The sequence below is a fragment of the Zalophus californianus genome, chromosome 3 (assembly GCF_009762305.2).
Source record: "Zalophus californianus isolate mZalCal1 chromosome 3, mZalCal1.pri.v2, whole genome shotgun sequence".
Classification (NCBI taxonomy): Eukaryota; Metazoa; Chordata; class Mammalia; order Carnivora; family Otariidae; genus Zalophus; species Zalophus californianus.
In genome coordinates, this window is record NC_045597.1 from 187,505,952 (window position 1) to 187,531,999 (window position 26,048).

A 26,048-nucleotide genomic window follows, 5' to 3' on the forward strand; every position below is an offset into this window, starting at 1 on the left:
CCATACTAGAGAGACCAGCTGGCCAGCCTTGAGAAAGTTCTTTTCACCCCCTCAGGCAGTACCGGCAGAGACCAGCTGGAGCCCCAGTGGTTCCATGTCAACCAAATATCAAAATACTACTGCACAGTCTCTCCAAGTGAAATTGTCACTAGAACTAGAGCCCCCACAAAAGTAGTTCAGGATCTCTGTGCTAAAACAAGATAGGGTGACCCGCCTCCTAAAAGAAAAGATTTTAGTAAGACCTTGAATCTCTAACATAATAGACAAAAGGTCCAGGATACAATAGAAAATCATTCATTATACCAAGGACCAGGACATCATCACTTGAGTGAGGAGAGACAACTAACTGATGCCAACACCAAGATGGTACAGTTATCTGACAGTTATTTTAAATCAGCCATCATAAATATGCTTCAACAAGCAATTAAAAATTCTCTCAAAACAAATGAGAAAATAGAAAAATCTCAGCAAAGAAATAGAAGTTATAAACAAAGAACCAAGTGGAAATTATAGAACTAAAAAAATACGATAACAGAAATAAAATACTTGCAGGAGGGGCTCAGTAGTAGAGGTGACTCAGCATAGAATTAGTTAACTTGAGAACAGATCAGTAGAATTTGCCCAATCTGAACAGAGAGAAAATAGACTAGAAAAAGTGAACAGAGCTTTAGGAGGTTGTGGGGCAATAAAATGATCCAGCATTCAGATAATTGGAGTCCTAGAAGGAGAGGATCATCAAGAGAGTGGGGCTTATAGATTGTGCTGATTGGGAACAGGTTAAAAATACCTTAGAGATTTTGAGGTCAGAGCAATGATTATTTAACACCAATGTGTGATGGTGTCCATCTTCCATCTGCATCATTGTAATTCTCTTCTGATGGACTCCATAGCTTGTGTTTGAGGTTGGAGAATAGCAGTGGGTGAACTGTCCCAGAATTGAGGATTTTTTACGGTGGGTGCAGTGGAAGGGCAGGAGAGGTGAAGCATTTGATGACAGAGGCGAGAGGACTAGAAGTGATGGAACATGATGACCCTCTGGAGTAGGAAAGGATTCAGGCCTAAGAAGTAGCAGACAGCACGGAGAGCAGGCTGGGATCAAGGTGCTGGTAGTCTTGATGTGGTGAAGAAGCCATGGAGGGGGCACAGGAGATTAAGGGAGCTGGACGACGGGTCAGTCTGAGATGATCAGGATTGGACCTGAGGATGCTGAGTGGTGGCCATGAGGATGAGTTGCCAAAAGGGAATGGAATGCCACCGGCATTGAAGAGGTACAGGGACTGTAAGGACAAGATAGTGGCTGAGTCATTCACTTGGAAATAAGCCAGTTACTAGTTACTAGTTACTCTGCAGTAAACTAGGAGGTCCACGGATGACAGTAACAAGAAGGGGACAGCCTGAACCATAGACAGTTGCAGACATATGCACGAGGCTGGAAGAGTAAATGGTCTGGATGTGACAGCACAGGAAAACACAGACACCTCATTCAGGGGCTGTGTGTGGAGAAGGAGCAGCCTCTGTCCAAAGGTCCTGGGACAGACAAGCACATGTGAGGACGGGGTCAAGGATTCCTGACAGAGGGCACAGCAGCTTGCTCAAAACAGAATGGTGTTTTCCAAGGAGGAAGGAAGGGTCAGGAGAACGTAGAGCCTATCATGGGCCTGAGATTTGCTGAGAGGACAGGTGTCCCTGGGGCAGAGGAAAGGCACGCTGACTGGTTGGAGGTTCTCGGTAGACAGGCTGAAGCCCCACATGGAGTCAGAGACACGAACAGGAGCGGCAGCCAGCTCACCAGCAGTCTGAACCTTTGCTCAGGGATCAACGTGCAATGCTGACAAGTAATTCCAGTGAAGGCATCAAAGTGCAGACTGTCTGCAGTGGGAAAGGGAAACAGTTCAGGAAGAAACATTTCCCAGGGTGAGCGAGGGGATTCACTTTCTTCAAGAATGCTTCTCTCTTGGTGGAAGTAGTACGTCCTTGTAGTGGTGTGGGGGCCTCAGTCTTTGCCTAGTGAAATGAGAGAGTGGATTTAATGTTGGAAAGAAGGAAGGTGAAAAGGTTTCCAGCCTTTTTGTTTTTGTTTTTAGAGAGGGAGAGAAAGAGAGTGAGTGGCGGTGGGGGGGTGGGCGGAGGGAAAGAGAGAATCTTAGGCAGGCTCCACACCCAGTGTAGAGCCCCACATGGGGCTCAGCCTCAACCCTGAGATCGTGACCTGAGCTGAAATCAAGAGTCGGATCCCCAACCAACTGAGTCACCCAGGCACCCTGGTTTCCAGCTTTTAAAGGCATAATAAAGACCAATTCCTTACTTATATTTAATAACATTTTTAAAAAAGCAACTGTTGTGTTGTTCATGTGAGAAAAATGTAATGCAGAGCAAATACTTGGAACCATACTTCCCTGCCAGAGTCTTACATATGTCCTTAAGACATAGATCTTAGTTATAAAAGCACTTTCATCTAATTAATCCTGTATTGCATGGTTTTCCTTGGATAGATATGCTCACTGGATACTAAGTTGTTGCAACTTAAATATGCATTACTTAGTGGGGCACGTGGGTGGCTCAGCCGGTTGAGCATCTGCCTTTGGCTCAGGTCATGATCCCAGGCTGCTGGGATCGAGCCCTGCATCGCACCTGGCATTGGGCTCTCTGCTCGGCGGGGAGCCTGCTTCTCCCTCTCCCTCTGCCGCAACCCCTACTTGTGCTGTCTCTCTCTCTCTGTCAAATAAATAAATAAAATCTTTAAAAAAATATACGCATTAGGGGCTCCTGGGTGGCTCAGTCGTTAAGCATCTGCCTTCGGCTCAGGTCATGATCCCAGGGTCCTGGGATCGAGCCCCTCATCGGGCTCCCTGCTCTGCGGGAAGCCTGCTTCTCCCTCTCCCACTCCCCCTGCTTGTGTTCCCTCTCACGCTGTGTCTTTCTCTGTCAAATAAATAAAATTTTTTTAAATATATATATATGCATTACTTAGTCATAGAGCATCACTGAGAGGCACTTCATCTGGACCTAGAAAAACTGCTGGGCCCAGCTAGTTGACCAAATAGTATCTTGCTGACTTCTCCTAACTGTTATCCAGTCCTATAGGTAAACAACATTTGACTATATCTTTGGTGTTTTCAGGTGGTTTACATCTTGGAGAAAAAACATTCCAGGGCAGCAACTGGCTTTCTCAAACTTTTGGCTGATAAGAACAGTGAACTGTTTAGGAAATATGCCTTGTTTTCTCCCTCGGACCACCGGGTGCCTAGAATTTATGTGCCTCTCAAGGACTGTCCCCAGGACTTTGTGACCCGGCCTAAAGATTATACCAACACACTGTTCATCTGCCGCATCGTGGACTGGAAGGAGGACAGCAATTTTGCTCTGGGGTAGGTGATCTTTGGCAGGAAAAACCACAGAGTCCAGACAGAACTTATTTTAGTGGCCTTTTGGTAAACTCTTTTGTGTATTTTAATTATTATTTCTTTATTGAAACATGGGTACTTGGCATATTTGGGTCCTGGTTTTCAGAAATTGTTCTTAACTACCACTTTGGTCACCAGTAGAATTCCTTGAATTGCCAGAAAAAAAAAAATCACCTTTTTTTGTGTGTTTTTAGTTTGGGGCCTAAAACGTAAGCACATTGTGAATCTCTACTTATTTCCCATTATGTCCTGAACCCTGTTTGTACTTGTGAACTGCGAAGGATTTATTGTATCAAACAATCAGACTCTTCCTTTCAGATGCTAGTGTTAAAATATGCAAAATTCCAGGCATTTCAGGGGACTCCAGTCTCTCATGCTTTAAAATATAAATATGAAGCAGGACGGTGGAGGTGGCTGGGTGGTGGAGATAAACTGGTCAGTGGTCCTGGGACCCCCTCGCAGACCTGTTTGGTGTCTTTCAGCTGTTGTCGCAAAAAGACAAAAAGCAGGTCTTGGACCTGGGGGAGGAGGATTTGTGGCCAGAGCTGCTAGATAGTGGCAGGATTGAGATTTGTGTCTGACTGATGCCAGCCAGACTGTCCTGGATAAATTCTGTGCTATGCCCGTTCCCATCCAGCAGTGGAACAACAATGTCTGCTTTCAGGTCACCCACGTGTTCTCCAACATCAAGACGGGTGTCCACTTTGTGTCTTTCAAACACTGGGGCCAGGACACACAGTTCTGGGCTGGTCACTGTGGAGCCCGTGTGACCAATTCCAGTGTGGTTGTGTGGGCCCAGCTGTCTTAGTCAAGGGCTGTCCCTGCAAAACAACCTGACCGGTACCTTCCAGGTCCTGGGACCATTAGCCAGGACTTCTCGTTAGCCCAAGGGCAAGTACCTCCCTGGCATCCTGGGTGCTCCAGGATCCATTCGAGGGTCGTGCTGGGCCCCCTCTTCAGGTTCTAGAAATTGCTAGAAGAGAGTTCTTTCTTCAGAGCTACACACTGCTGTTATAGGGCAGTCCTTCCCCTGATGGTGAGCACAGAGGAATGCTGGTGTTAGAGAGGGCTCTTCGTCCTCCCCCCGGAGACCCTCTGATTCAGCCCCAGCCCCCTCTGCCCTGTCTCCTCTCCTTTCTGCTTTCAGGGGCTTTATCACTCCCTTTAGAGAAGGCCTCTCATCTCAAGTAAAATCTCTTCCTTACGGCTGGGAAAATTCCAGCCCCCTTGGGTGGCAAACTTACCCTCCCGCAGCTTCAAGGCTGGGACCAGGTCTCGCAGGTGAAAGTCAGCTCAAAAAATGTTTGGAGATCTTCAAGGACCCCTGTGATTGCGTGGTGTATTGTATGGTGTATAAAATTTTTTATTTTGAAATTTTCCGCAAACATTGAGAGAATAATATATCAGCAACAACTATCTGCCAATCATATGTAATAAATTTATTATTTTGCAAAAAAATATAAATATGAAAGTATATTTTAATGATGTGCTTTTTTGGTATTGATCTTTCATAGGTTTTACTTATGATGTTAAAAATTAAATTACCTGACTGTAAGTAGGAAAGGGTACCATATTTTTATGGAAGGTGTCAGAAACCAGTTTAACTTAAATATAGATTATGTAGTCACAGAGCATCATGGATAGCCAGTTCATTTTGATCTGAAGAAATTGCTGGACCCAGCTGTTTGATCAAAAGCTGTATCTTTTTTCTTCTTACAATTATATTCATTTTGAAAGAAAGGCAATAGTAAGTTTTGGCTATATTTTTAGCCCTTTAAGATGGTGTCTGGTTTATGCATCACACAAAATGAAAATAAAGGTATACAAGCTAGAAAAGTTTATTCTGACACTTTTAAGCCAGTTTGGTGACTTGCTGGCTGGTCATCGGACATGTACAGGATGGGCCCTTATAGGAATGTCCTGTGGTTATGAGTAGCAACACTGAATGGATGGCCACAATGTATTGCTTTTATTGGATTTGTTCTATACTTAGCTCTTGTGCCTAGCAAAGTAAGCTAAATCAAATCTGTGTGTTATACCTCATGCCATTTAAGAAACACTGTCCTGTGCCACTTTTTCAGTGATGTGAAGATTAGTGTGATATATATGATCTCGGAGCCGCTCAGGAACAATTCTACTTTCTTTTTTGCTCTCAAGTGAAGTGATTGCAATATCATTATTTTTAAGGCTAACTCGTTATCCAAAAGTGACGTCAATCCCTTGAGTCCTACATAGTCCTTCTCTGAGGCTTGCCAGTTTCTCACCATCAGCTCCAAAGCCCTGATAATGGCTGTGCCACCTGGCCCCTGTTGATTGTGCCTGCCACACTCTGCTTGGCAGTGAAAAGGGAAGACTTTCACATCAAAGCAGGAAATCCAGCCTTGTCTTTTATCTGCCTTTGTCTTATCCCATTGTGTATACTTGATTGGACTACTTCCTTAGTCGTCAAGTTGTAAGGGTGTAGTCAAGAAATCGTCATGATGTGAGTTTCTCTTATTGCTGGAATGGTCTTAAAGGTTCCTTTTTCACAGCTGAGCCATTACTTCATCAAGAACTCTTTTCCTTGTGGGTAAATTACAACAATAGTTGAAAAAGGAGTCAAGCCTTTGAAGCAGCAAGGATATTTGTAAGAAAGAACATTTTTAAAATAATGGCCATATATTAATTGTGTACTTCTCAAAATAAAAATATTTGAAGATTCTTATACTTGCATGGAAACACTACTAAATTTTTCTCTACCTTCTTAGTATAGAGACAGCAAAAGTTGTCATTTATGGAAATATGCCTTTTAAGATCTTTGTGAAGAAGAGAAAATTTATTTGAAGAAAGAAATAAAATATGGCAGGCTCTCCTGATGGAAGTTCTCAGATGGCGTCTCTCTCCTGAGGGGTGTGGGCTGCAGCTGTTGAGCCTGTTGGGGCTTGCCTTGCCATTTTGTTCTGGCTATCAGTTACTGATCTTTAGGCACTGAGGTCACTGTTTGCCAATCAGAACATGCCGTGCTAGGACTGCCTGGGCTTCCTCTCTCATCTTGCCAGGTTTGGACCAGGAATATAAAGGTGGTGCTTGCTGTGGGTGTGAATGTTTGTGGTCAACTTCCCCAGAAATTCTGCCCAAAGGCTGAGGTTAGTAACCCAAAGTGGCTTCCTTCTGAATTTCTTCCCTGCCCCTACACTCTGCTCTTAAAAAGTTTTGAACTTCTTCTGTCTTTGTAATTGCTACTAATTATTCAAGCCCAAGATCATTTACTTCTTCTGTAGTTAAATTCAGTTCATGAGACAGGCATTGATGAACTATGTGTAAGTCACTCTGCTATATTATGTGAGAAGTACAAAGGTAAACAGGTATGGTTTCTTTATTCAAAGAAATTATAGCCTAACACAGAAGGATTTGTACGTAAATGTCACAGGATTAATTTGATTCTAAGAAATGGAATCCTGTTTGAGCTAATTTAAATAAAAGTGGATACTGGGTATTTACCCCAAAGATATAAATGTAGGGATCCAAAGGGGTACGTGCACCCCGATGTTTATAGCAGCAATGTCCACAATAGCCAAACTGTGGAAAGAGCCAAGATGTCCATCGACAGATGAATGGATAAAGAAGATGTGGTATATGTATATATACAATGGAATATTATGCAGCCATCAAAAGGAATGAGATCTTGCCATTTGCAATGACGTGGATGGAACCGGAGGGTGTTATCCTGAGCGAAATAAGTCAATCAGAGAAAGACATGTATCATATGACCTCACTGAAATGAGGAATTCTTAATCTCAGGAAACAAACTGAGGGTTGCTGGAGTGCTGGGGGGTGGGAGGGATGGGGTGGCTGGGTGATAGACACTGGGGAGGGTATGTGCTATGGTGAGCGCTGTGAATTGTGCAAGACTGTTGAATCACAGATCTGTACCTCTGAAACAAACAATGCGATATATATTAAAAAAAAAAAAAGATAGCAGGAGGGGAAGAATGAAGGGGGGGGAAATCAGAGGGGGAGAGAACCATGAGAGATGATGGACTCTGAAAAACAAACTGAGGGTTCTAGAGGGGAGTGGGGAGGGAGGATGGGTTAGCCTGGTGATGAGTATTAAAGAGGGCATGTTCTCCATGGAGCACTGGGTGTTATACACAAACAATGAATCATGGAACACTACATCAAAAACTAATGATGTACTGTATGGTGATTAACATAACAATAAAAAATTTAAAAAAATAAAAGTGTAAATTAATATAAGAAACTGGTGGTTCTCCTAAACCCCAGGGCAGGAAATGGAGGCAGGCCTCATGAGGATCTCAGAACTAACAAGTTGGCAAAAGAATCACAGCTTCTCTCTTGACAATCCTGGCAAGTCCAGCCACCTACCTGGTATCTTTTCTGTACCCCTTTCTGCACATGAGCTGTATTATTCTACATTGCTCTACACAGTAGCCACCTGCCTGCTCAAAAGCGTACGTGGCCCCAAAATGGCACTGCCTGTCCTCTGCAGGTCACATACTGAAGTCTAGATCACAATACAGAATTTCTAGGGTAGAAAATCTTATTGGTCTAGCTTGAGACAGTTATTTGCCCTGATCAGTAGTTTTAACCAGAGTTAGTGGTCCAAGGACCCATGCCCACTGCCCAATCACCAGGGTTTGTGGGACTTGAGTCTCTGGGAACGAGTGTGGATAAAGCAGACAGACCAAATGGCCTGTCTCTTAAGCTCTAGCTGTAGTATGAAGCAGAATGTTGTAAGTTCTTCCATAGGAATAAAGTAGTTTTGTGGAAGTTTAGAGGACATGGGTGAAGGGAGAAATCTAGGATTGTTTCTGAGAAAACGGAAGCCTCTTTGCTAAAAGATCACTCAGACGGAGAGTCCAGAGTGAACGGCAGGGGACAGGACTGAAAGCAAGCCGTGATAACAGGCTGTTGTATTAGCACAGAGGCGATCTGGAGAACCCGAAGTAAATGAATTGCAGCGAAGGAAGCAAAAGGAATGAAAAGATTCAGAGAGGCTGAGGAAGGTGAATTCTCTCAGAGGTGATGACCAATTAGAAATGGGGCATGAACACTGGTTGTTATGCACAAACAATGAATCATGGAACACTACATCAAAAACTAATGATGTAATATATGGTGATTAACATAACAATAAACAAATTAAAAAAAAAAAGAAATGGGGCATGAACGAGAAGGACAGAACCTCAGGTGAACTTGCAGGTCTCTGACTTGAGTGTTGGGGAGACAACGGTGGCATTTCACCCCGAAGCACTGCAAGCGGCCTCAGCTCCTACCTTTCCCTTCTCTTATGCCTCATCGCTTGCCGTTTCCCAGCTGACTGTGTGTGTTTGTAGTTCCAGACGTTTGCACACTACACTTGCTTTCCCAGCAGTGGATTTCTCTGCTCCCTGCTGTTTGTTTAGTGAAATACTCAACTTTTAAACTTAGCTCCTTTGTCCACTTGAAAAATGTTCCCTGAGTCCTTCCTCCTGGGTGCTCCCATCGTTTGCAATACTACCATTATCATAGCTCTGGCCTGTTTGTATTGTAATTGCTTGTGCCAGTCATCTACTTGGCCATGAGTTCCTTTAGGACAGGGATACTCAGTGTCCCCTTCCATGTAAGCATTGCTTCTCAGGCAGCCCTACTGGAACTTTGGTGCCTCCCCCTAAGGAGAGACCAAAGACTGTTAAAGTACCAGAGACCTTTGGGTGTTAGAAAGTTATTTTTCATCTTGTTCTTCAAGCTGTCATGAAAGATCTCAGTTCAGCCTTGGTTACCTCTGTACGTCATATCTGCCACATTTGCATGAATCTTAGTTCTGTAGTACTAGCAAAAACCTAAAGGTAATCTGTTCTCAGTGAACCCTTTCTGGCTCTTAGGGATCACTGCTGCTTGTTATACATCACAACATATTTAGTACTTTTCCTATTTAGTACGAGACTCTTGTCCAGGATACTTAAAAAGCCACATTGGTTTCCTCACTGGAATGATTTGTAATTATGTAATCAGATTTACAGTTTTAAGAGCTTCCCGATCCTCTTAAATCATCTTTCCCTTTAGAAGCTCTTACAGTGAGATTCATGCCTATATTTTCTTAGACCTTTGTGAAATCTGCTATCATAAAGTCCAGAGTTTATAGTCACAGCCTTCCCTTCCAGGAGGTCATGAACATGGAGATATCGTGGTCACTTTCTCCTGGATTTGTCATGGTTTCTTCTTCTTGAATATGGAAGGATAAATCTTGAAAAAAATGGAAAAGTTTTATAGGAGCTCTTGTAAGGACCATGATAGTGTGTCTTGGCAACACTTTAGACTAACTGAAGATATGTAACGTGATTTGACCTAGAGCAAGTAAACATATTTATATTATTTGCTCTGGCAAACTTTGGTAGCTTTAAGGGATAGGGAGGAGGAAAAATAATTAGGTCAGTGCAGGTATAGCAGGATTGAGAAATTTTGGGTTGAACATGGGGTTGTCTAGGCTTAATGGGAGGCTGTTGAAATGAGAAATAGAGAAGGGGTCACAGTGCTGCTCATTTTAATGAGAGCAAAGGACAGTAGCTTCCACTGGGGAAAGGTGACTGGGTGAGATGAAGGGATTGTGGTAAAGGAGGGAAGTGGTTGGTCGGTGTGTGGGGGGAGGGGGGCGTTGTCTGTTGTGGTATCTTCATCTCCCAGCTTTGACCCATCAGGTGCCATTTATGAGACAATTAGAAAGAGTTATTGACTGTTGGGAGCAAATACTATACTTTTACTATTCCATTCAGTTTTGATAGATACTGAATTTCTTAGGAGGTAGCCATGAATTGGGGAGGTGGTCATTAAATTATATTAACTTGTATCTGGTAGAATGAGATGGTAACTGGGATGGTAGAAGAAACAGAAGAAATTAGTTTTATTGACGCATAGCCTACAAGATTAGCAAATTGAAAAATAGCTCTCTCCAATCGTTCCCTCTGTGCAGAAGGAATACTTCACCTTATCAAGAGTATGTTCCTTATCTGAAGACTCCTCTGAAGAAGAGGCTGAGTTATATAATCCTCTGAACTTGAAACTTAGACTTTATAAGTCCTTTTCAGAGGGTATGGCTTTAGCTGGCTGATTGACAAAAAGCAAATCAGGCTGAGGAGGGGACTCTTTTTTTGTGTGTGACTGTTGGGCTCCACCTGGTGGCCTCTAAGGATCAGCTTTGGGAAAAGCTAGGTCTTCAACATTGAGAGCATTCTGGTCAAAGCAGAGCAAAAGTAAAAGGGACGGAGGAGAATGGTCCTGAGCCAGGCTTTGGTTATCAAACTGTTCTTTCCCTTGAGCTTTGGGCAATCATGAACACTTCCTCCGTGGTTGTCAGCTTCATCCACAATTTCTCGTGCATCTTCTGAAAATGCTATTTCAAAGTATGAGAGACCCGAGCTACCATCAGCCTTCTCTTATAGTCCTTAAACGCTTTTGTCCACCTCTTTGCGCCTTCACATCAACATTTGGCTCTTCTGTCTCAATCTTCAAGGCCTTCCCTAAAATCATGCAGTATTGTTGAGCCTTTTTTCTTTTCCACATTCTGCTGTTTTCATTGATCTGCCCACTTTTCCTAACATCCCCATTCCTTACATGCTGCTTCCTGCTTTGTCATGCTAATGAGGCAGAAAAAGGGAAACTGATGTGTTCTCTCCTCCTCATTATAGAAAATAATATGTAACATATACAGCCAAAGGCATGTTGTATTTGCCTCACTTCTTCTTTACTGTGTGTTGTTAACACAACTTCTGGGCTCCAGGTGCAGTTGATGATGGATTGTCCTCCACTTGCAGGTTCTCAAGGATCTGATACCATTGTGCCTGTTTGCATGCAGTTTCCAGCATGAACCAATATGCGTGAGAGCATTTGTTTGAGTGATAATCACTATAAGAATGTATGTCTGTCCTCCTGTGGATGGCCTAGTTTTAAGACTAAAACTTTATAACAATATGTGGTGGAGACAGGAGGATGGATGGTTTTGAACGCTAATTTTGACTGTTAAGTGTTCCTATTTTCTCTGAGGCAAAGAAGCCAATTTGAGGGACTCTTTTGCTTAATTTCTTATATCTGTAGCTGGTCCTTTCCCTCAATAAGTTTTTCACTTATACATGACCCGGACCTAGTTATATAAAATATTCACACACACACACACACACACACACACACACACACACACACACACACACACACGCCCTACCTATTAACTACAGGAAGTTAGGAATGTTGTTTCAGCACTGTCCTCATTGACTCTACAGTAGGACCCAGTTGTAATGTCATTGATTGTGAATGGGAACCGTATTTGTGGAGGAATTCTGGTGAGTGAGAAATATTGAGGAGGTAATCATTATAAATTAATGAAGAAAGCTCTCAATCTCAAAACTATTTATTATCAAAATTAGGAAAAATTTTTAATTTTTTGAAATACGTACATATTATATATTTACCATTAAAATTATTTAAAACATGTACCACTGAAAGTAAAAAAACTTCTAAAATTTCACCCCCAGAAATAATCACTGTTAAGGGTTTGGTGTATATTTGTCTAAAATATTGTTTTTAAAATATTTGTTAACATTCATTGCAAAGTATGTTTCACAGATAAAAGTATATATGTAACACTTACATAATTTTTTTAAAAGATTTTATTTATTTATTCATGAGAGACAGACAGAGAGAGAGAGGCAGAGGGAGAAGCAGGCTCCCAAGGAGCAGGGAGCCCCATGCGGGACTCGATCCCAGGACACCGGGATCATGACCTGAGCCGAAGGCAGACGCTTAACCATCTGAGCCACCCAGGCGCCCACACTTACGTAATTTTTGAATACTGACATTAAAACCAACCCATGAACTCACCACCCAGATTAAGAAATAGACCACAGTATTGTTGAAGCACCCTGTGTTCCTCTCTATCCTAACTGCTAGTTTTTTCCCCAAGAGGTAACTACTTTCTCAAACATGCTAATCAAAATGTGCTTTTCTTTATACTTTACCCGTATTTATTATCCCTAAAAGTATTAGTTTTGCTTGTTTCTCAACCTTACAAAAAATACCATGCTACATATATTCTTCTGTGACTTGCTTTTTTCATTTAACATTGTTTCTAAAATATATTTATATATTTCATTCATTTTAATTCATAACATTTCCATCTCTTGAAATATACCACAGTTTATTTATCTATCAGTGGATATTTGGGTTGAACTAAAGTTTTGCTATTAGAAATAATGCTCCTATGAACATTCCAGTGCTTACTAACTAAACTCTACTTAACTAGACTTACTTAACTTACTAACTAGACTTTACTTAAGAGTAAAATTAATGCATCACACATATGTACATGTTAAGCTTTACAACTTTATAGCCACACCATTTTGCAAAGTAGCTGTGCCTGTTTTTAGTTCTATCAGTAGTATGTAAGAGTTTCTGTTGCTTCACATTCTTATCAACACTGGATATAGTTAGACTCTTCCATTTTTGCCATTCAAGTGGGTGTAAAATGGTATCGTGTGATGTTAATTTATATTTTCCCAATTACTAATGAGATTGAGCATCTTTTCTTATATTTATGGTCATTATGTTTTCTGGAAAATGTCTTCGTATCTTTTACATTTTTTTCACAGTTAAGTTTTTGTTTAGATAAATTTTCAGAAATTGCAAAATGATACAGAGAGTTCCTGTATACCTTTAGCCAGCTTCTCCTTATGTTGACATCTTACATTACCATAGAATATTTATGAAAACCAAGAAATTAATCTTGGTATGATACTATTAAATAAAAGTGTAGAACTTACTCAAATCTTACAAGTTTTTCCACTTACATCCTTTTTCTATTTGAGAAACTGGTCCAGAGTCCTACATTGCAGTTAGCTGTCATGTTGCTGCCGTTGTTCCAGTTTGTGACAATTTGTCAGCCTTGTCTTTCATGACCTTGACACTTTCGAGGAGTACTGGTCAGTGATTTTGTAGAATGTTTCTCAGCTTGGGTTTGTCTAACATTTTCTCATGATTAGACTGAGATTAGGCATCATTGGGAGGGATACCACAGAGGCAGTGTGCGTCATATCAGGGAGTACATGATGTCACTGTGTATTACTGGTGATGTTAACTTTGACCACTTGGCTAAGGAAGTACCTGCCAGAATTCCTAACTTAACTGTTTTCCCCTTGTAATTCTTAGATTTGGGGGAAGGTTTTTTTGAGGTTATCCAGTTATTCTGTTTCTGCTTAAACTTTCACCCCCTCATTTTAGCATTCATTTTTTATTGGGCTGTTACTTGATTTTTTGTAGTTAAAACAGTATTCTAGGAAGTAATTGTTTTAGCAGTTAACTGGTAGGGAAAATATCTTCTTTGCAGTTTATGACTTGTTTTTTCATGTTATTAATGTTAACTTCTAAAGAATAGGCATTTTAAGTTGCATTTTCTAACTTTTTGATACTGGCATATAAGATTACAATTAACTTTTGTATATTAATCCTGTATCCAGCCATCTTGCTAAATCCCCTTATTAATTTTAATGCTTTGGACATAGTTTCCTTTGAATTTTCCTTGTGGGTAGTCATATCATTGGTAAGTAATGATAAGTTTGTTTCTTCCATTCTAATCCCTATAACTTTTATTTCTTTTTCCTATCTTCCTAAACTGGCAACTTACAATTGAAGAGAAGATATTTCCCACACTAGTAAGTGATGAAAGTTCAATTTTGAATGAAAGCAATAGTAGGAGACCTTTTTTTCCCCCTGATATTTTTGAAATGCTAATACTAATAATTTTGCTAATGCGGCACCTAGTTTTTAAAAGACTCTAGATACCTAAATACATGTCTTTGGGTTTTATTTGTTTGTTTTTACTATCTTGCAATTTTCTTAGTTTTCCTTTGGAGTTTCAAGGAGGAATTGTATGTCCTTTTTCCAGGCTCAAAAGCTTCAATTCATTTATTCAGTTATTCATTTATTCACTAAACCATCATGTTTTGGGCACCTAAGATGAACAAGTGTCAGTGTAAGATACAAAATAATGTTTATTCTCTTTAGGATGATCCTCTTCATCTGTTGGTAGAGAAGAAGAGATGTGCCTAACGTGCTATGACACAGCTAGAAAGTGGCATGGGCCAGAAAGTGATAGCACTGAGGAGAGAGATCTACTCTGGAGGACAGGGTGGCTTCCTGGCCTTGCTACTATAGTCCATGAAGGTGAAATGAATGTGGTATATGTTTTGTGGGCCTACTTCAATTTGGAAGCCATAAAGGGAGTACCTTTAAGATAGAAATATACTGCTTAAGGACGGAGCTACTTATAATATTTTTATGCTCTAGAACCAACAGTACCTTGTCAATATGTAGTGAATACCTGCAAGATACATGATGTGAGCAGTCCTGAGATTTTATTTTTGGTAATAAGAGTGTTACATTTTTTGTTGCAGAGTGAAGGACAGGAAAGAAGTTTGCTTCTCACGGAAGATATTTTAAAGTATTTTATATTACTTAGGATGCTTTTAGCACCAGTGATGGAAAACCCTGACCCAAAGTGATTTAAATAGTAAGGGAACATATTATTTTACGTAAGTGGGAATCCGGAGGTTGTACAGGCTACAGGGCTCAGTGACTTGAGGATGTTGGCCCTTTGCTGTCTTCAGTGATCTAATAGTAGATTCTCTATGGTAGTGAAGACGGCTGCCACTATGGCCAAACTACATGCCTTCTTGATCACATCAAGCAAGGAAGGGGAAAAGCCTGTCTACCAGCCATGATACTGATCACAGTCTCCGGGGGAACCATTCCCTGATTTTATTAGAATAATGAAGATCTGCCTCTGGAGTTGAAAATGAGTCCCCCATATGAAAAAGATTAGGTTTCTGTTAGAAAGGATGAAGAGGGGGAATAAATGTAGGGTGGGCAACCAGTACAGGGCATCACAGGTTTTTATTAGATTATAGTAAATGTTTCTATATTTTTTAATTAAAAAATATTACAATATTAAAGGAAGTTTAGAAAATGAGAAAAAATCACTCATAATAATTAACACCATTTTTTAGCTCTTCCCCTTCAACCTTTTCATAAATGTTTTTACATAGTTAAATTATACCTTTGAACATTTCATTTTTTTGTTTTATGTCAGTCATTTTTATGTTGCTACATTTTCAAAATTTTCTAAAGTGCATAATAAACAATTGAACAAAAATGCCACGATTTAGTTTGTCATTTACCTGTTATTAAAATCTAGGTTACTTCTTTTACTTCTTTGTTTCCGTTTTTAAAAATAAACTTTATTTTTAGAACAGTGTTAGATTTATAGGAAAATTATTAAGATAGTACAGAGATTTCTTCTATACCCCTGGACCTAGTTTCCCCTATCATTAACATATCAGTGTGGTACATTTGTTACAATTAATGAACTTTAATGTTATTAACTTTAATTCATTAACTTTAGTGTTTAATGAATTTTAAACATTATTAACTGAGGTCCATACTTTTATTCAGAAATCCTTTATTTTTAAAAATTGAATGTCCTTTTTCTGTCCCAGGATACCGATACATTTACTTGTTGTCATGTCTCCTTAGGATGTCTTGTCTATGAGCTTCAAAGTTATTTTTGAAGGACATATTTTAATGCAGAGTAGGCTGAAGTGTGGTTTTTAAGAGAATCAGCCAGACATTTTGATGTGACATTGAATCATAGTTGTCCAAAAGCAGCTGTTACCATCTTTTAAGAGAATGGCGAGAAGACAGAAACTTAGAAAGCTATAATAGTAGAACTATAACGTGTGAAAGAGAAAGTTACTTTCAGTATTCATTTTAAGTAAAACTTACACCAAAATTTAAAAATGAAAGCAAACCCTTATGTAAGACAGACAATGTATGAGTCTGTTCCCTAGTAGGTTGTGCTTTTGTTTAGATCCCAGGGCATTCTGGTTTTGAAGGTAATGGCAGGATCTACCAGTTAATAGGCAGCATAAGAGTCTTTCTGGGACATCGAAAGCCCAAAAGGCATGAGCTCTTTCAGCATGCTGACCTGTTCGAGCTTTGTCTCCTGCAGGCTCTCCAGGCTATGCTGCTCTCAATTATATCTCCAAGGAAAATCTATAATAAATTTATTTAAATAAGGTACTTGAGAAATGTTATCTGGAACTTAGTAAAATAAATGTTAATTACTACTAATAGAAACTTGGAGTCATTGATGACATTTGGAAGTCATAACCAAAATATAATTTTGTCTTTATGAGCCATATTATAATTTTAGTAAACAAATCAAGGTTCTTTGGATTCAGAATATAGCCTAGTGAAGATTTTTGCCAGAACAAAAAGCACCAATAAAATAAAAGAAATTTTTTCATTAAATTTCAGTGAAGGTCCAATGCTGATATGACTTGTTCAGACAGTTAGTATTAGATCCATCTTCAGCTGCTTACTTTTGTCATCTTTCCTTTTCACCTTCCCTCCCCCACAGAGGTAGATTCAGTACGCAGCGCTAGTCGTCATCTTTGGAGAAATTTCTCCATCTCTGGTAGGCCATAGTTCTTCATCTAGTAGTTTTTCAGAAAAAGGTTTATGAAAACTATATTCCTTGAGTTCTGGCACTTAGAAATCTTCGTCTTCAAAATCCAGTAACGTCACTAGACTATGTTTCAGTGATGTTTTTCTGTATTAGATTTCCTGAGACATGGCATATATGCCTTTTCTATGTGTAAAATTTCTTTTATTTCAGGAAAGTTGTCTTAATATCTTCCAAATGTTTTCTATTTCACGTATCTAGTTCCTTCAGGAATACCAGTTATGCTAATGTTGGATCTCTTTCATCTGCCTTTCACATCTGTCTGTTTTCTCTATAATCTCTTAAAAATTCTTTGTACCTTTCAATTTAATTTTTCTCAACTTCTGTCAAGCTATATCTTGATGAACCTTATTTTTTTAGAGTCAGTTTTTCATTAGTTACCTCCTGTATGACCTTCATTTTTGTAGTGGATTTATTTTTTTCTACGTATTTCCTAGGTCTGAAGCAGTAGTTTTTATTTCCTTTTGTGAAATTAATTTTTTTATTATGCCCCTGCATCTTTACTTTGAGTTCTTCCCTTATAGTGGTGATATATTCTTATGAAGATCTTTGGTCACGATAGTCATTTCTGTGGCCACATACTTACACAGTATGTTTTATCCTTCTGTAATTTCTTTTCCTTCTTCCTTTTAACATGCAGTATTTTCTTGTTTAATAGAATGCCTGGGATGTCGCCTTCCCATGTTTAAATAATGAGGTCTTCCCAGATTTTAGTATTCTATTTTAAAAAGTTGGATATTATAAAATGCCTTTTGTTAAAATGTTTAGGCCCTTTTCTGCTTCAGGCATAAGATAATCATTTTTGGCCACTCTGATGTCACCAGGTAAGAGTAGGGTGGCCACTGTTTTAAGTCTACCTCACAAAGACTGGTATGATGCTATCACCACGTAGAAGAATATGTTTTTTTCATGCTAGTTTCATCCTCTAAAACCTCTATGTGATCTACATCATTGTTTATACTTCTCCCAGAAACTATGTATGCTGTCTGATTTTATGTATAATTAAGTATTTTATGTGATTTTTAAATACTGGAGGGTACAATCATATGAAATTGTGTTTTACAGGTAAAAAAATGGTCAAATATATTGGCAATTTCTTGTCTCAACATAATCTATGATTAATCTCTCTATATTATTACTTAACCATTCTTGAATCTTTTACTTCTGAGTCATCCCTCAGCTGGCTTGAATTGCAAATATGTTTTTTTCAGGAAATGGGTAGTCTACTTTGTGCCTTGATTTATATCATTTGGGATTCTTGGAGTCTTAGCTTCCAATTCAGAAGAATCATGACTTATATCTCCAGAGATATTAAAATCTCTCAGTTGTAGAGGTGAGTATTATTGTGAGTGGGTCTTAACCATGATATTGAAAGGCCCAACTCCTCCCTTGCACTCTTGGTTCCTAGACGGTGTGCTTGGCTTTAGGATACTAAGAGCAACTTTGTATCCTAGGGGAGAGCCCTCCAACCTCATAAGGTGTTGCCTCCCAATTTAGTTCATTAGTACACTGTTACACCATTCTAATCAGTGAATTCAGTGCGCTTTGCTACTTCTATAAGATGAAATCCTCAGTTACAGTGTTGAGTAATATAACATAATAGCTTAAAAGATAATTTGGTAAATCTATGGATTGTTTTTCTATAAGCAAGGAGGGTGGAGCAAATGAAGGTAACAAACCCAAACCCAGAATTAATGTTTCTTTCAATGGAGAGAAATAACTGCCCTCTGCATCATAGAAGAGCTCAGCAAACTCAGTCTGCTATCAGGTAATTGGTGGGTCCTCCTGCTACGGTTCTGAATCAGAGGCTCAAAGCTGGTTGCTTCTCCTGGCAAACTGGCATCCTACAGGTGTGGTAGACAGGTCATTATTAGTAAGAGGAAGTTCATGCCATGGAGCTAATTTCCTGCTACCTTGTACTTTGTTCTTATTACCAGTGAGCAAGCACTGCAGTGGTTGGGAAGGGAGGTTGGTTGACATTTTCCCGACAGATCATCCTACCTCCACAGTGGAAGTCTTTTGCTGAGCATTCTCACAGGACACAAATAGTCATACTCTGGGCTCACTTCAGTAGGCCTATTTCATGCACATGTCTCTTCCCCAGACATTCTTGTCATCAGTACTCCAATCTTCCTTCTTTCAGGTTCCTATCCATCAGGCTAAACTTGTAGCAACTGCCCATCAGGCCATGTTTCTTCAGCCAAAGTAGACCATGGATATATTGCTTGAAGTTCTGCTTGCAGGGAGGACGTTTCTGCTCTACTGTCTTTTCAGAGACCACCCTTAGAATGGATATAACCCTATATAGTCCACTTATGATTCATGACAGTGAAAAGTCAGTTGGAACTAGGCATCCAGGGTCCTCAGACCTTTCTGCATCCTCCTATATAACGTGTGTGTGTGTGTGTGTGTGTGTGTGTGTGTGTGTGTGTGTGTGTGTGTGTGTGTGTGTGTGTGTGTGTAGAAAGAGAGTCTGGTTCCCTGAGTCTTATTTTTCCTGATTAGTACCCCAACTTTACACATAAGAGATTTAGTGAGACCCTGAATTCAACGATGTGATGATTTATTGCTCTTTAAATTTTATTCCCCCCCGCCCCAGCTTATCCTGGCAGCTGCAAGAGAGTCAAAATACGCATTTGATGCATATAAGAAGTCCCTCAGTTTTCAGTTTAGCCTGGAATCAGGAATTTAGAGGCTGAGCATGTAATTCTTTTTTTTCTATCCCGTTTTCGGGTTCTCCAGGCCTCTCACTTTCTGTGAGCTCTTTGATATCTTTTCAATAAATTCCTTTCCCAACCAGTTAGTTTCTTGTGCTTGCAACCAAGAACCCAGACAGTTAAAGACATAAGTATTAGGAGATGAATGTAGGAAACAGAACCTCAGGAAGCTATGAGAATAATAGATGGGTTGGAAGCAACTCGGGTCTGATTTATTTCCAAAATGTCCTTTAGACTTCAGAGGCAGTAACAACAGGTTCCTTAAATCCTCAGTGGAAACTTCATTCTAGTGAACACAGGTAATAATGTAGTCATTTCAAAAATAATGATCATTTTGAAAATTAATGACACTTGAGTCTTTAAACTGTCTAGACTTTTCTTTCTTTCTTTCTTTTTTTTTTTTTTTTAAGTAAGCTCTGCACCCAACATGGGGCTTAAACTCACAACCCTGAAATCAAGAGTTGCATCCCCTATCAGCTGAGCCAGCCAGGAGCCCCCTGTGTATAATTTCTTGATTGCAAATAAAAGAAACTAACTCTGGTTGGAAAAGGAGTTTATCAGAAGGATATTGAAGGGCTCACAGAAACAGTTAAGAGTCTTGAATGTTTAAAAGTTGTAGGCAGGAACCAAGGCAGATCTGGAGAAGCAAGGACAAGAAATCCAGCCATCATCTTTTATCAGGATTAGATTGGCCACAATGCCAACGGCTCGTACACTGCTCTGACAGATCAGCATTGCCACTGGACCCTGTTGCCACCACTGCCATCACTAGAAACCACTCTAGCTGCCACGAATGAATCCTGAGTACCTCTTTGTCTGCGTAGCATTCTCTCCACGTTCAAAGTCATGAGTTGAGGCAGAGTCTAAGTCATATACAGCGTGCTGGCTACTGGTTTTCATAGAGTGAGAGGAGTGTTCTCTAAACGCCTGGCATTATGTAGGAGGCTAGTCACTTCTGTAATGGAAGTTGTAGTCCTTTGGCCCACTGACATGCAATGTAGAAGTCTTTTTTAATATGCTCCAGTGTTGCAGCAGCACTAGGACCCTCCGCGGGGTCTGATCCTGGGTGGAAGTGGGCAAAGCCTGTGGCTCTATGGCTAGACAATTGAACACGCTCATCCCCTGGTGCTTGCCCCCCACTGGAAACCAGCACAACCACTGGGCCGACCTCTACGGATGGCTGGAGTGGGATGGCTTCTTCAGCACCACCGTCACCAGCCCTAAGCCCATGGGCAAGCAGGGCCGCGTCCTGCTGTCCGAGTGCACCCGCTCCCAGGGCTTCCTGGACCCCTACCGGCTGTTTGCCAACATCCTAGATAAGCCCCAACAGGTGGGGAACACTCTGCCGCCGCCACTGGCCAAAGCCATTGGCTTGGAGATCAAGTGCTGTATGTTAGCCAAAGCTCGAGAGAGTGCCTCGGTTAAAATCAAAGAGGAGGAAACTACTAAGGACTTGTTTTGCCCTCCCATCGCCCTTGTTTCTGGCACCAGGGATCCCCAACATGCACTGATGTTGTATTTTTAACATGTCAATCTGTCAGTTCAAATGTGTCGTTCACGGTGTTTGTGGCCTTGGCTGACATGAAGCTGCTCTGTGAGGTTTGCTTATCAACTAATGACTTAGTGATCAAACTGTGCAGTACTTTGTGCATTCTGGATTTTAAAAGTTTTTTATTATGCGTTATATCAAATCTACCACTGTATGAGTGGAAATTAAGACTTTATGTAGTTTTTGTATGTTGTAATATTTCTTCAAATAAATCTCTACTATAAATTAAAAAAAAAAAGAAACTAACTCTGGTTAGTTTTTTAGTTGCTTTATGGCGTTCACCATAATGTTTAATAGTGTTGGTGAGAGTTAACACCCTTGTCTTCTTCCTGGTCTGGAGAAAAGCACTTGGTGTTTCTCCACTAAGTTTTGGTATTAGCTCTAGGGTTTTCCTGGGTGCCATTAATCAAGCTGAAGGTTCCCTGTTCATTACTCATTTGTTGAGAGTTATGATCATGAATGGATGTTGAATTTGTCCACTGCTTTTCTGCATCTGTCAAAATGATTGAATGTTTTTCTCATCGTTTGCTAATACAATGAATTTTATTGATTGGTTTTTGAATTTTGGACAGATCTTTAAATCTTGGTCATGATGTATTATCCTTTTTATATACAGTTGACCCTTTGTATGTTGTGTGTATTATATACTCTATTCCTAGAACAAAGTAAGCTAGAGAAAAGAAAATGTTATTAAGAAAATCATAAGGGAAAATACATTTATATTACTGTACTGTATTTTTAAAAATCTGTATATAAGTGAACCCACACAGTTCAACCCCATATTGTTCAAGGGTGAATTCTATGTGTTAATATTGCATAAGAATTTTAAGAATGTGTTCATGAGGAATATTGATCTCATGAATCCTTTGTCTGATTTTGGTATCAAGGTAATGCTGGCTTCATAAGATTAGTTGGAAAGTGTTCCATCCTCTTCTATATTCGGAAAGAATTTGTATATAATTGGTATTAATTCTTTTTTTAAATACTTGGTAGCGTTTACCAGTGAAACTATCTGGGCCTGGAGTTTTCTTTGTGGGAAGGTTTTTAAACTATGAATTCAGTGTTTTAAATAGATACAGGAATATTTAGGTATTGGGTTCGGCTTGAATAATCTTAGGCAGTTTGTATCTTTTAGGGAATTTATCCATTTCATCCAAGATGTTGAATTAAAGTCACTTATAATTCCCTTATTATCCTTTTAATGCTTGTAGGGTCTATAATGATGTTTCCTCTCTCATTCCTGATATTGGTAATTTGGGTCTTTCCTTATTTTTCTTGATTAGCCTCACTAGAAACTTTTCTGTTTTATTCTCTTTTTTTTCTTTAAGATTTTTGTTTGTTTATTTGAGAGAGAGAATGAGAGAGAGAGAGCACGAGAGGGAGGAGGGTCAGAGGGAGAAGCAGACTCCCCGCTGAGCAGGGAGCCTGACTTGGGACTTGATCCCGGGACTCCAGGATCATGACCTGAGCCGAAGGCAGTCGCTTAACCAAATGAGCCAGCTTTTGATTTTACTGGTTTTCCTTATTGTTCATTTTCTGTCCCTTGATTCTTTTTTCTATTTATTTATTTATTTATTTATTTATTTATTTGATGTGTTCCATGATTTATTGTTTGCATATAATACCCAGTGCTCCATGCAGAACGTGACTCCTTAATACCCATCACTAGCTAACACATCCTTCCACCCGCCTCCCCTCTCAAACCCTCAGTTTGTTTCTCAGAGTCCGTAGTCTCTCATGGTTGGTCTCCCCCTCCAAATTACCCCCCTTCATTTTTCCCCTCCTACTGTCTTCTTTTTTTTTTTTTTAACATATAATATTTGTTTCAGAGGTACAGGTCTGTGATTCATCAGTCTTACATAATTCACAGCGCTCACCATAGCACATACCCTCCCCAATGTCTATCACCCAGCCACCCCATCCCGCCCACCCCCCAGCGCTCCAGCAACCCTCAGTTTGTTTCCTGAGATTAAAAATTCCTCATATCAGTGAGATCAGATGATATACATCCCTTGATTCTTATTTATTTTTTTCTTCCTTCTGCTTACCCGGGATCTAATTTGCTTTTCTTTTTTCAATTTTTTAAGATAGAAGCTTTAGATCACTAATATGAGACATTTCTTCTTTTCTAATATGAGCATTACATTTATTTAAAGCAGAATTTCCCTCAAAGCAATGCTTTAGCTGCTTCTCACAAATATTGATATATTGTGTTTTATTCAGTTCAAAATATTTTCTGATTCTCTTTTTCTCATTTAGCCCACTGGTTGTTTAATTTCCAAATATTTATAGATCTTCCTGATAGCTTTCTGTATTTTTTCCCCTCGTATTTTTGCTGCTTTTGGCTTTTTGATATGCTTTCTGGGGAAGTGACACTGGTCTGAGCCCGTGTTGTATGTGTGGAGCCCACAGGCAACCCACAGGCTATGGAACTTATGCAGGTAGGCAGGTGTATGTGTCAGCTATTGGCTGGTTTCTCTTGGCTTAGCCCAGGCATCTACCCTTACGTAGGAAACAATCCTCAAAGAAATTGAATGGCTCCAGAGAAAGCCCTAATGCCAGAGCTAAACCCCTTGCAGGAAGAGTATCATACTTCCTATTGACTATCTGTATTCAACACATAACTTAGACTTACGGCCTGAATGTGGCATGCCAGTACTAAACGAGAATTAAGCGCTATCAATTTTGGTGTATTTATAGATGACCCATAGATGAAGAGTAATATTTGCCTTCCAAAAGGTGGAACCCTACCCATAGCATCAGAACTATTCCATTAAATGCGATCTTACTTTTACTGGACCAACACCCCAAAATGTGAGTGGTAGTTTGCTGAGTGACCAGATTGCAGATAATTTTAATTTTCTTCTTGATGCATTTCTGTATTTTCTAACTTCTCTCTTTTTTTTTTAAGATTTTATTTATTTGACAGAGAGAGACACAACGAGAGAGGGAACACAGGCTGGGGGAGTGGGGGAGGGAGAAGCAGGCTTCCTGCTGAGCAGGGGAGCCCGATGTGGGGCTCGATCCCAGGACCCTGGGATCATGACCTGAGCCGAAGGCAGACGCTTAACAACTGAGCCACCCAGGCGCCCCTATTTTCTAACTTCTTACAGTGAAAATATATTAGTAGTGTGTTCAGATAAAATATTAAGGTAATAATTAGAATTGTGAAAAAAATGTAAGTATCAGATCTAATCTAGTGAGCATGACTCAAGGTATAGGCTCTGTGAAACTAATGATTTAACAGCAAACTGGGCTAATCAGAATTGTCTCTAAAGGTGTTTGCAAGAGAAGGAATTGACAAAAGCTTTTAACAATATCAATTTGACTTTTTCATGAAAAACAATTGCAAGAAGCCCAAGAAAGGCCATCTGGCCCAACTCCCCACATCAGAATTCCTGAAGAACGTTAAAATTATACTGTAGTTAGGGATTTAACAGGGCAAGAGTATCCTTGTTTCTTCTGCTTGGCCCCCCATTTACTGGTGATGGTGTTCTCGCTGGGGGAAGGGCAGGAGGTTTTGAAGATTTTCCTACTACCCTCACTTTTAGAGAGGAAACGGATGCCTATGATCCATTTATTCACTAACATGCTTGTTCCTCTCTGTTCTGTTCACAGGCAGCTGGCTAAGAGTCTTGGGCAGGCTGGTGAAATTGAGCCTGAAACAGAAGGAATACTAACAGAGTATGGTGTGGATTTCTCTGATTTCTCTTCGGAAGTTCTAGACTGTCTCCCTCAAGGTCTGCCCTGGACAATCCCACCAGAGGAATTCAGCAAGAGAAGAGATTTAAGGTAAATATCTGAAACTCTTTAAGAATAACATGTTTCTACCTTTCTGTCTTCTAACTTCACTTTCTTAGGGACGGGGCTCAGATATTTCCATCTTTCTACCAACATTCAAATTCAGTTCAGTTGAGAATTAAGTGCTCTGTACTAGAGGTTGGCAAATTATGGCCCACAAGGTAAATCTAGCCCACTGCCTATTTATGTATAGCCTATGAGCTAAGCATGGTTTTTGTATTTTTAACTGATTGAAAAAAAATCAAAACAAAAATAATCTTTCATGAAAATTATATGAAATTCAAATTTCAGTATCCATTAAGTTGTATTGGAACACAGCCATGCTTATTTGGTTATATTTTGTTTATGGCTATCTTTTTGCACTACATTAGGGTTGAATAATTGCAACAGAGACCATATGGCCTGCAACGGGCTCTCTGGCCCTTTATAGAAAAAGCGTGCTCATGTCTGTTCTAGACCATTCTAATTTCAAAAGATACAGTTGCCATCTTTTTTTCTCATTGTTATGCCCTGTAGGTCTGATCAAATAAACGACAATGTTATCTGGTCAGAAGTACCTTCCTTTAAATGGGCCTCTTCAGGCACAGAGCAAAGGATTCAAAGCTTCTGTGCTTGGAGCTTCATTTTAAAGCTTTACTTTTAGGTCTGGAATTTGTTGGAAAGTACTTTTGTGGTATTTTTATAACAACATCTTCTTTGAAGATGTTTCTTCATTGTGGGATGTTAGTTCTTTTCTGATATTTCTCTTCAGAATTTGGTTTCAGTACTGGCATTCATTTTGGATGCCACATGGAGATATTTAGAACCAAGAAACTTTTCATACAACCCACTGAGGCTGTGGAAGGTTTTCTGCTAAGGTCATCCCATGTCAGAGTCTTTTCCGCCACACTCGCTTACTTCATGAAGCTGCACTTACGATACCTTCGCTCTCGTTGCCCATTACTCCACCTAAGTTTGAGAATCCCCCTTCTCTGCTCCCTCTTGCTATGGTAACTTTTAGGAATTTACTGCCTTTTTTTTCTTTTCTTGCC

The 26,048-nt window shown here is 39.9% G+C and overlaps 1 protein-coding gene across 7 annotated transcripts in view; it reads left to right on the plus strand.

The window, feature by feature from the left end:
• The window catches only part of DIS3L2 (DIS3 like 3'-5' exoribonuclease 2), a 437,114-nt gene that overhangs the window by 238,249 nt on the left and 172,817 nt on the right, over nt 1-26,048 (plus strand). For all 7 annotated transcript variants that reach the window (XR_003519033.2, XM_027588750.2, XM_027588754.2 and 4 more), the window contains exons 8-9: nt 3,121-3,368; nt 24,835-25,008. Coding sequence is in view for 6 of the 7 variants with exons in the window: in XM_027588750.2 (XP_027444551.1) it covers nt 3,121-3,368; nt 24,835-25,008 (422 nt within the window). In the remaining variant the exon portion in view is untranslated. The remainder of the gene's footprint in view (nt 1-3,120; nt 3,369-24,834; nt 25,009-26,048) is intronic.